The following is an 11,606-nucleotide window of genomic DNA, read 5'->3' as shown; positions in this document are numbered from 1 at the left end:
GCTTCCAGTCATCTTTAAACCCTCCCATAATCAGTCACATGAGAGCCCCATGTAATCCACAAAAACTCAAATTATTTTTTTTTACGGCTGCTTTCACGTTAAATACATGCTAAATATTGTATATGTCTTGTTTTTAAAACAATGAATATTGCATATATGGGCGATTCTATAATTACATGTGCATTTGGTGTCCGAAGTCATTATTTTTTCAAATGGTTATATTTGTAATTATTTTAATAATTTGCTACTTATTGTTATGAATTACAAGATGTTACAGTCAATAACAATATCATAATTTATGTAAAAAGTGTCTTAAATAGCTCAGAATCATGATTTCTTGTTGTCCGAATGAGTCCATGTATCGTGTAATCAAAATATTTTATTGTACTTTTCTTTTTGTAATAGTTCATTCATTTGATTTATAGAAGCCCTACATACTAATTTACTTAATTCTACAACATTAAATTGTTTAAAAATAACTTTTTTCTTATAAAAATGTGCGTCCATTAAATCTTGCGTCAACTCTGTTACCATACCATATTTTGCCTTTAAATTGGTGGAATTATCTCCCACAACTATGTATGATAGAGGAAATGATGACACTTTCCTTCACTGATAAGATCTGAAGCACTGAAAAGTCTGTGCGCTCTCTCTCTGAGAAAATATTTTAATCTAAAAAGTTCTTATACCAAGAGTTATTTTGAAGAACGTCAACACTGTTACCACAAGATCAAAAGGAAAACAAAATGTATTACTGATCACAAATTGGGTTATTTAAAGGTTATATTTTTAATTATTTTAATACTGTGTTACTCATTGTTATGAATTACAAGATGTTACAGTTCATAACAATATAATTTTTTTTGCAAAAAGTGTTTTAAATAACTGAAAATCATGATTTTTTGTTGTCCGAATTAGTGAGTGCATTTTTTCCATCATGTATCATTGTGTAATCAAAATATTTTATTGTATTTTTCTTTTTGTAATATTTCATTCATTTTATTTTTAAAAGTCCTAAATACTAATTTACTTAATTCTACAACATTAAATTGTTTAAAAATAACTTTTTTCTTATAAAAATGTGCGTCCATTAAATCTTGCGTCAACTCTGTTACCATACCATATTTTGCCTTTAAATTGGTGGAATTATCTCCCACAACTATGTATGATAGAGGAAATGATGACACTTTCCTTCACTGATAAGATCTGAAGCACTGAAAAGTCTGTGCGCTTACAATTCTGTTACTTAAAGGGTCAACTCTGTTTATGAACTATTTTCACAAAAAAACTATATAATTGTTGTTTAAAATCTCATAAACATTATTGAGATGATGCACCCTTATAATATTTCAACAACATTTCTCTCTTTTTTACTGGATATTGTATACAATACATTTTCATATGAAAAATATCTGCTCCAAGTGGACAATTCTGTGAAGACATAGGTTTTTTTTTTTATTTTTAAGGTATGCATAGGTGAAATATTATCTCAGTTCCAAATGTTGGAATGTAAGGACTGTTTGTCTAATGATACAAGAAGGATTTTTCCTTTTATGATTTATTGTTATTTCTACACATTGCCTAATTTGTCCGTAACAGAGTTGACAAACAATACCATAAAAACATCTGTTTTTTCATTAAAAGTGAAAAAGGGAAGTAACTTGTGTTTGGCAAGCACTGAATTATTAAAATTGAATATGTTTTCAATAAGATACTGGAAAGAATTTCTTTTAGTGAAGTTTTTTTTTTCTTAACTTTATGAAATGCCAAATGTATCTCCAATTATAGAATCACCCATATGCACTGAATTTTTGCATCCTTTGTAGGCGTATGAGATCGTATCTCGAGAGCGTATCATCACAATTATACTTCTTTAAAAATATTATAATTACATGGCAACAGAGTTGAATTCTTACCTGATCTTGTTTGTATCTTGGCTCTGGGCAGAAACCTGACATGTGAGTCATTTAATTAGTTAACATGTTTGTGCTCGACTAATTGGTGGTAATGTATGTATTTATGTGATTTAAAGCTGTCTGACATTAATTTGGATGCCTACAAACATACTTTTTTATTATTATTATTACTTATTTCATAATAGTTGAAGAGGTTTGGTGTGCACAAAGTAGGAATCTGTTGATAGAGACACCTGGGGTTCAGAGATAGTTAATTAATTGCCTTAAGTAGCTGAATGACTGAATTTGGGCTTTAACTTCACAGGACAAGCTGTTGGAAAATGGATAGATGGATTTTATAGTTCCAGTATAGCTAAAATCTACATTATAGTGGTAACAAGGGAGTAAAATCAAGCATTTCTGAGCATTTTTTTTTCCTAGATAGTAAACTGGAGCCAAACTATTTTCACAAAAAAACTATATAATTGTTGTTTAAAATCTCATAAACATTATTGAGATGATGCACCCTTATAATATTTCAACAACATTTCTCTCTTTTTTACTGGATATTGTATACAATACATTTTCATATGAAAAATATCTGCTCCAAGTGGACAATTCTGTGAAGACATAGGTTTTTTTTTTTATTTTTAAGGTATGCATAGGTGAAATATTATCTCAGTTCCAAATGTTGGAATGTAAGGACTGTTTGTCTAATGATACAAGAAGGATTTTTCCTTTTATGATTTATTGTTATTTCTACACATTGCCTAATTTGTCCGTAACAGAGTTGACAAACAATACCATAAAAACATCTGTTTTTTCATTAAAAGTGAAAAAGGGAAGTAACTTGTGTTTGGCAAGCACTGAATTATTAAAATTGAATATGTTTTCAATAAGATACTGGAAAGAATTTCTTTTAGTGAAGTTTTTTTTTTCTTAACTTTATGAAATGCCAAATGTATCTCCAATTATAGAATCACCCATATGCACTGAATTTTTGCATCCTTTGTAGGCGTATGAGATCGTATCTCGAGAGCGTATCATCACAATTATACTTCTTTAAAAATATTATAATTACATGGCAACAGAGTTGAATTCTTACCTGATCTTGTTTGTATCTTGGCTCTGGGCAGAAACCTGACATGTGAGTCATTTAATTAGTTAACATGTTTGTGCTCGACTAATTGGTGGTAATGTATGTATTTATGTGATTTAAAGCTGTCTGACATTAATTTGGATGCCTACAAACATACTTTTTTATTATTATTATTACTTATTTCATAATAGTTGAAGAGGTTTGGTGTGCACAAAGTAGGAATCTGTTGATAGAGACACCTGGGGTTCAGAGATAGTTAATTAATTGCCTTAAGTAGCTGAATGACTGAATTTGGGCTTTAACTTCACAGGACAAGCTGTTGGAAAATGGATAGATGGATTTTATAGTTCCAGTATAGCTAAAATCTACATTATAGTGGTAACAAGGGAGTAAAATCAAGCATTTCTGAGCATTTTTTTTTCCTAGATAGTAAACTGGAGCCCCTCCAACAAGCTTCACACAAAGGTAAAAAAAAAAAAAAAAAAGTGAGTAGTCAGTGCTTGTCCGTGCAAAACTCGCTGCCACAATGCAAGAGTGTTGTAGGTGGTTATTGAGGTTTATATGTTGAAGTGCAACATCTAAGGTACATCTAACACCCACATAAGAGTAATAGTGAAAGTGATGCTTGCCTTAGCAAGACACGATACTTATAGCCTACTTATCAGATGGTATGTAGTGTCCAGATTTATAATATTTATAATTAATGATAATTTGACTTGGGAACCATAAAACATACACATTCCAACATTTTGAACAAAAATGGTTGGTTGACTTTCAGATGGCATTGCTATGTTTAAAAAAAAAATGCATTGTCATTGGTTACATTTGCACTATACCACTCAAAAGTTTATTAATATTATTTATTTAAACATCTGGATAATGATAAAGTAATTAAATAAATATGGGAATTATGTAGTGGACAAAGTGCAATGATTTTTCCTTCATTATCCACTCTTATTTTTGAATTAAAAAAAAAGAAGAAATAGAAATAAAACTATTGTAATTTTAGTTTTGTAAAATTATTATAGGTTTCTGTAACCAAGCCTGACTGCTGAGAAAATAGATAGGTGCTAAGATTGTGGTCTGCCAAGTGCTAAACCACTGCAGCTTCCAACAATAATGATCAGCTCAATAAAGACCACAATGTGAGAGTTTAGTGCAAATGTTCAAACTATGCCAATTAGTGCTGTATGAATCTGAACTGCAGGATAGTGGGGGGTGTTTTTGTTCTGTAAAGGAAATGTGTGGGTTTCTTTCATTGTTTTTGTAAAGAATTCAAATAAGGTGAGTGCGTGTCCTTGAGGAGGTATATTTTAAAAAGGCGTGTCTTGAGACTTGAGTCTTGAGCGTAAATCATAGGTTGGTTGTTCAGAGGGGTTTTATCACTGAAACACTGCATTCTTTAAGCCCGGAGTGGAGGACGCACACTTCTGAGACAATAGTATGGTCACCGTCTTTAACACAAACATGGATCAAATAACAGAGAACATCATTCTTGAAGTGAGTATTTCTGAACTCTCAACTTTTTTTTTGTTTTGTTTTGTTTATTCGTGATCATTTATGGTAAGATGTTTCCTGTGGACCGGTAGTCATCATTGATTTAATTTGCATCCTGTCATAAATAAATAAGAGAAATATACGATATCAAATGAATTCTACATTTTAAGAACAACAGCAAAAATACAGCCCACATGAAATATCTTTAGATTGTTTCTTGTGAATACTTTCGTCTAAATCACAGTTTGCTATATTATTATTAATAATTAATTGTATTATTAATAATTCATTTAATTTTAAATACTGAAAAAAAAAAAAACAGGAAGTGAGATTTCCTTTAAATTGCTTCCTGTAAATGCCACAAGTGTATATAAAACTGTTGTATGCAACAGTTTCCAGTTAAATAAATAAATGGCAAATGATTAAGCAGTAAGATTTAAGTAGGCAAATTGTTAACAAAATAATAATCAGTTGATTGGATCGGTCAGTTGGAGGGCATCTATTGTAAATTGTGTGGTGTCCAGAAAATAAATCAAATGTTGTTGATTTGAATGTCTGTTTTCAGGATTTGGATTTAAATTACTATGAGAATGTGACAGAAGGACCTTCTGATGGAGTAATGTACACCTGCAACAATGAAAGTAACCCACTGCATCTGTTTCACACCGTGTTTCAACCTCTTGCATATGGTGTGGTTTTTTTCCTGGGCCTAACAGGAAATGGCCTCCTCTTGACCGTTCTGCTTAAACGGCGGAGGAACCTGCGCATCACCGAGATCTATCTGCTACATCTGGCACTGGCTGACCTGCTCCTCCTCTTCACTTTACCGTTTGCAGTTACTGAAGGGGTGGCCGGATGGCTTTTCGGAAACTTCCTGTGCAAGCTATTGGGCCTTGTTAATCGCCTAAATCTGGTGTGTGGGAGTCTGCTTTTGGCATGCATCGGCTTCGATCGCTACCTCGCCATTGTGCACGCCATCCCCAGTCTCCAGACCCGTCGGCCTAAGACCGTTCACCTCACCTGTGCACTGCTCTGGCTCCTGTGTCTATTTGTGACCATTCCCAATATGGTGTTCCTGTCTGTGGAGAAAGAGAAGAACAACCCTTCCAGATTCTTTTGTTCTTACAACAACCATGCCATCCATGCAAACAACTGGATGCTGACCAGCCGCTTCATCACACACCTGCTGTGCTTCTTTCTGCCTTTGGTGATCATGGGGTACTGCTACACTACTGTAATCATCACTCTTTGCCAAAGCCAAAGAAGTCTGGAGAAACGGGGAGCAATTCGACTGGCCCTACTGGTTACACTGGTTTTCTGCCTGTGCTGGTTACCGTATAACATCACCATTTTTATGCATACCCTGGTGGTGTTGGGTGCTGTGCCTGAGAGCTGTCATACTCGCAACACACTGAAACAGGCGTTAATAGTCACAGAGAGCATTGGCTTCTCCCACTGTTGTCTGAATCCAATCTTGTATGCCTTCATTGGGGTCCGTTTCCGAAGAGACCTCCTGCAGTTGCTTGCAAAGATAAAGTGCCTGCGTGTATGCCTGTCAGGTCAGCGCACAAAAAATTCGAACAGGGTATCTGTCTCAGAGGCTGTTACTACTACAACAAGTAGCCAATACATCTAATAGCAGCTGGACATTTTTGTACATTTTTTTTTTTTAATCTTTAAATTGCCAACTATCTGTGATTTAGTTTACCTGCATCCTGAGCCTATCACTGCACATGACGAAATGCACATAATGTGAGCGCTTGAAATCATATAAATTTGGACAATCTGTAAGTCAGAGGTTGAATTTCATTAATAAGCAAAGCTAAGCATATTAAATGAAATGTTGTAGTGCTTTGCATTGTTTTGAATAGATTATATTAAATACCAGATAACAAATGGTTTTGTAATAAATGGAAATAAAAAGTGATATAATCCTGTCCTGATTTTTTTTTTTTGTGATCATCAGTCAAAAATGTACCCTCACACACATCAAACAAGGTCAATACAAAGTAAGTAAACTGATTTGTTTTCCATATTTGTTATTAGATTTCTAATAAAACACAGTATACAGAACAGTTGCAAACAAGCACAAATTGCATCTTATTTACAGCAACTATATATATATTATATTTATATAGAGATATTTATATATTACCTTCCACAACAGTTTGGTAGCCAGAATGTAATTAGAACATAGAAACCCAGAGGCTTTTTCCTTTTGCCTTTGCAATCAAACACATTGATCTGAAATATACATATTTTACAATTATCTTAAAAAATGGCTTCAGATTGTGTTACTTAACTCTAATTATAACCCTCAACAGTTTTCTTTTCACCAAAAGATAACTTCAGCATCAAGAAATTATTACTAAAACCAATATGTTTAGCATCTGATTGCCACAGTTAGTCAGTGGCAATAAAAAAAAAACGTCCAAATGAGAAATAGCCATTAAGAAACAAGGTTTTTACAGTTTTACAGAGAAGCCAGATTAAAAGGGCATGTTGGCCATACTTCCAGGCCCATAGCCCAATGGGCTGTCCAAGGACATGCTCCGTTGTCTAAGACTCTGGGGGCCCATCATGCCCGACTGTGAATGTGGAGGTCCCATCATAGGCCCCTGAGGGGACATGAGGGCACCCTGCTGGCCAAAGTGTTCCCCAGGGAGAGCCATGCCCCGCTGCTTAGCCTGCATAATCATTAGATTCTGCTGGGCCATAAGATTATGAGGGTGCTGCTGTGGAGACAGCATGCCCCGGGGAGGGTGGGATGGGTGTTGTAAGAGGTTGTTGGCCATCATGGCCTGCTGCTGCTCATGGTGATGTTGTTGCTGGAGCTGTTGTTGTGGAGACATGCCTGTCCTGCCCATCATGTGCCCTGGGTGGCATATGGGCCCCATCCCACCTCCTGATCCCATGCCCCTGGCACCGATCTGAGTCATGCCCATACCTGGCCGCATTCCACAATGTGAATGTGAGGGGTGTAGAGGCAGCTGTTGCTCAGCCATCATGATCTGTAGGTTAGCGATATGGGGGTTGGAGGAGGGAACACTGCTATGTGGAGGTCCAGATGAGGAGAGCTGTTTAAGAAGTTGAGCAGAAGCAGCATGTGGAGGCAGCTGGCCCTGGTGTGGATTTTGCTGTGGCTGGGACATGGCTTCACTTTTGGGGAAGTACTGCAGGGTGCTGCTGGGCTCCTGTATGTGTAGGCCTGATGACCTCACTCAGGTCTGGACCATCAGCCATGGGCATGGATGGAAAAGAGTCTGGTTGGTGAGGAGGCCGCTGGTGAGACATGCCTTTGCTTAGAAGGTGCATCTGTTGGGGTGGTAAGACCTCTGCGGGGCGCTGGGGGTACTGCTGCCCCATTCCACCAATAGGGGAGTGAAGAGGTCCCTGCATGCGAGGGAATCCTCCCATGTGGTTTTGGGGAAGCATTGGGGAAACATTACAAGGCCCTATTCCATCCGGAGGTCCCCCTCCACCTCCTATTATTGCTGAGGTCATTCCTGGCATTCCCATAGGGTTAGGGGATGGGAGCATAGGTCCAGAAGGATCGTGGGATAGCTGTGGGCCTCCTTGGAGAACCATTCCCATTGGACTTTGCGGACCGCTGTGAGGTCCCATTGAGGTGAGAAGCATCTGCGTAGACTGGTGATTTCCCATGTTGCCTACTGGAAAAAAGGTTACATGTAAAGATTTTAATGAAACTTCTCTTTTAGACAAAGAAAATAAGATAAAATAATATAACAGGGCATCAAACGATGATCTGAAGGAGAAAATGGTGCAGTGTTAGTTCTGGATTCTAAAACAGGTGATCAAATGTACTGTAAAATCTGTACCTGGCATGTTTATTCCAGGTAGGAGGGGTCTATCGGGTAGCATCTCATCATCTGATGTGGCAATTGTCTTGATGGCATCATGGTACAGCGGAGTGGAACTAGGCATGGCATACTTTGACATCTGAGACATTATTAGGGATAAAGGATTCTGGGAGGGAGGGACATCTGGTGAGGATGTGAAAGGCATACTAGGATTGATAGAGTTGGATGGCTGACTGATGGGTGTTGAGTTGGAACTCCTAGGTGGCAGGGACATACCTAATATAAACCAAAAAAAAAGACAAACAAAAAACATGTAATTCATGTTAAAGCGTAAATATACACAAAACCCTGAAAATCCAAAACGTTTTTCATATTTCAGTGAACACCTGTATCAGTACCTATAACTTTACCTGTATCAGTGGAGCTGCTACCTCCATTGCCTGCGACCTTGACACTAGGAGGCCCCCCAGGGCTAGGCATAGTAGTCTTGGGTGAGGCATTCCAGCCAGGTGAAGCAACAGGCATGGTTGGAGATTTAAGGTGTCCAGGGGAGCCAGACGGTGAGCGAAGACCAAGAGAAGAGCCCATTACCTGGGGGGACTTGATAGAGGTCGAAGAGGGTGTTCCAGCCCCAGAGGCTGCAAGTAGAGGAGGGTGAGTTGGACCACTCTGTGGTAGTTGGCTGGGTGATTTCAGGCCTGCTGCAGAGGGTGAAGGCATGAGGGGTGATGGCTCCTGACTAAGAGAGGGCGATTTGAGCTGGTGAGATGGGGGTATAGCTGGGGAACCCATTGGGTTAACACTAATGGGCAGATCAGGAGGGTGTCGGGCACCAAGGTCTGTACCTCTTGAGCCAGGGTTCATGGGAATGTGACTAAGTCTTGAGGTGTTGCTCATGTGGGGAGGACCTGGCTGGTCTGGTCCAAACATATCAGGGCCTGGCTGCTGCATATATGAGCCATCACCCTGACTACCAGGAAAGGAGCTCTGGTTGGGAAACTGAAGAGGTCCATCTGGGCCAGGGATCATTCCTTTGTTAGCACCACCCCGGCCATTCTGTGAAGCCCTAATGCGGGAGATGTCATCAGGGTTCAACATCTCCCCAAGCGGTCTGCCAATTCCAGGACCCCCCCTCAGCTTCTGAACCAACAACTGCTGCCCCTGTGGATTCATATTCATGCCCATATTCATATTGAGGTTACCCCCTAAAGGAGAGTCAACTATGTCTCTCATTGTGGGGCCACCATCACTGCCTACTCCATCAATAGGAGAGCCCATTATAGTCCGAGAACCAGGAAAGTCCATTGGATCACCACGGGAGGGCGGGCCTCCTCCCATTCCAGGATTGGGGAAGCCTGGTCCCCCAGTATTATCCATCATCCTAGGACCTCCAAGTCCTGCCTGCTGTTGCTGTCTGGACATTTGCTGCAAGTCCAATCTATGGAGTCTGCGGAACATCTCTTCCCGTGTTATGGGGCGATCCAAATCACCCTGAAAGGGCTGGTGAGGTCCCCCAGGCCCCCCTGGAGGATAGCACCCATGAAATGGGCCTCCACCACCCATGTTTGGAGGCATCTCGTCTAGCCAACCCATTCCTGGCCTTGGAGGTCTTTGAGGCCCTAACCCCTCCATACCTAGAATTCCTCCAAGACTTTCTGGGTAATCCCCACCCCCTGAAGGACCTCGCATCTGTCCAAGAAACCTTGGCCCCCGAGGACCTTCCTGATGCATGTCTTTTAGTCGTGAATTCCCTCCCATTCCTCCCCCTACCATTGGCCCTGGCCCCCACTGTTGATCACCAGGTTTACTATGATATGGTGGTGGGGGTCCCCTCATCAGCATTTGAGGCCCCCCAGGCATGCCCATCTCTGGCATCATGCGGAAATGCTGGGGATGTTGGTGGGGGTTCATCTCGTGTTGCCGCCTTTTCTCCTGGTAGTACTCTTCTTGTAGCTTCCTCCAAGCTAGCTGCTCTGGTGTTACACCTTCGGGTCCCAGAAGGGGCCCCATGTCTAACCCTGAGGGTGAGGAGAGGTGGTGGGAATGTGGTGGCATAACATGGCGTGGGCCCATCAGTGAGTCATCCAATCCAGGCCCACCAAGATTATGTGTCTGTGAAATGATGGACTGTAACGGCTCCTCATACTTTTTCATTCCACCAACAGGGGGCATACCAGGTATACCAGCATTGTTGCTATGGCAATTACCAGTATTCCCCCCACCATTCTCACCATCTTCCAAACCTCTACCTCCATCATTACTATTATTGTTATTAACATTAGTGCCATTAGGATTGCCATTAGGACCTCTTGGTTCCTCGTGGCCTGCACCGGCTCCAGTATGGAGAAGCAACCTCTCAATATCTCGAAGAGTCTGTAAAGAGCGTTCACGATGTTCCAACTGCTCCTTAGACAGGCCATCTGTGTTTCTTGGCCCTCCACGTTGGCCCGGTTCGCTCTGACGGTGTACAGATAATGCAGAGGGACTTAACGAAGGAGACACACCTGCACCATGGTGGGCAATAGTACCTGGCCTGTCCACTCCGTCTGGTCCTGAAACTCCCACAGACTGTGGGCCGGAACTTCCTTGGCCCAGTGAATGAACTGCAGAGCCTCCTCCTCGGAGGGTTTGGGCTGGCTCACCATCTGGATGCCCTGTAGAAGAAGGAGTACTGGTACCTGGAAGGTGTCCTCCAACAACTCCACCAACAGAAGGTGGCCGGGGTGTACCACTTTGGGATTTGGGTGTGCCAATGGGCGGACTGTGAGTAGAGCTGATCTGCTCTGTCAGGTTGGAGAGTTTTCCAATGCCAGAAGACTGCTCAGACAGATACAAAAAAAGGAAAGAGAGAAAGAAATGGGTGCTGTTAATGCCATTATTAATATCAGTTCAATACATCACAAAAGACTCGAACTGTACTGTTTCTCATCAAAACAGAAACAGGAACAAAGATAAGCATTGTGATTTAAATAGCCATTTAAACAAATACAGTGCCTCATGCCACCAAGCACCTGCAAGTGTGGATGCTGTGACAATTTTTTCACTCTACTTACAAACATAAACAAACCCATGTCATTTACCAACTTAATATAATAAAAATATGAAGGCATGTAGGTACACCATGTGTCTATACATATAGACAGACCTGATCCAGCTTGGTACGAGGGACATTCTGCTGGTGATACAAGAGGATGGAGTCTGTGTGGCCATGCATCACCGCTTCTGCAGCACTGCAGAAAATAAAAAAGGGTTGTTAAATCTACTTAACAACAAAGAAATTGGGGGGGGGGGGAC

At 40.3% G+C, this 11,606-nt stretch overlaps 2 protein-coding genes across 2 annotated transcripts in view; one reads left to right on the top strand and one right to left on the bottom strand.

Annotated features, from left to right (window-relative positions):
- Nucleotides 1–4,280: 4,280 nt before the first annotated feature.
- On the top strand, nt 4,281–6,427 carry cxcr5 (chemokine (C-X-C motif) receptor 5). The gene is made up of 2 exons (XM_016490651.1): nt 4,281–4,494; nt 5,057–6,427. Exons 1-2 carry the CDS (start codon nt 4,438–4,440, stop codon nt 6,125–6,127), a joined length of 1,128 nt encoding a protein of 375 aa, XP_016346137.1. The 5' UTR covers nt 4,281–4,437; the 3' UTR covers nt 6,128–6,427.
- A 100-nt stretch (nt 6,428–6,527) lies between these two features.
- The window catches only part of bcl9l (bcl9 like), a 54,137-nt gene continuing 49,058 nt past the window's right edge, over nt 6,528–11,606 (bottom strand). The window contains 5 exon segments of the mRNA XM_016490640.1: nt 6,528–7,683; nt 7,685–8,162; nt 8,331–8,588; nt 8,723–11,129; nt 11,458–11,542. Of these exon segments, the coding sequence (XP_016346126.1) occupies nt 6,981–7,683; nt 7,685–8,162; nt 8,331–8,588; nt 8,723–11,129; nt 11,458–11,542 (3,931 nt within the window). The 3' untranslated portion in view covers nt 6,528–6,980.

The sequence above is a fragment of the Sinocyclocheilus anshuiensis genome, unplaced genomic scaffold, assembly GCF_001515605.1.
Source record: "Sinocyclocheilus anshuiensis isolate Anshui unplaced genomic scaffold, SAMN03320099.WGS_v1.1 scaffold569, whole genome shotgun sequence".
In the NCBI taxonomy this organism is placed as follows: domain Eukaryota; kingdom Metazoa; phylum Chordata; class Actinopteri; order Cypriniformes; family Cyprinidae; genus Sinocyclocheilus; species Sinocyclocheilus anshuiensis.
The sequence above is the reverse complement of the archived record's forward strand: the minus strand, read 5'-3'. Positions and strand labels throughout refer to the sequence as shown.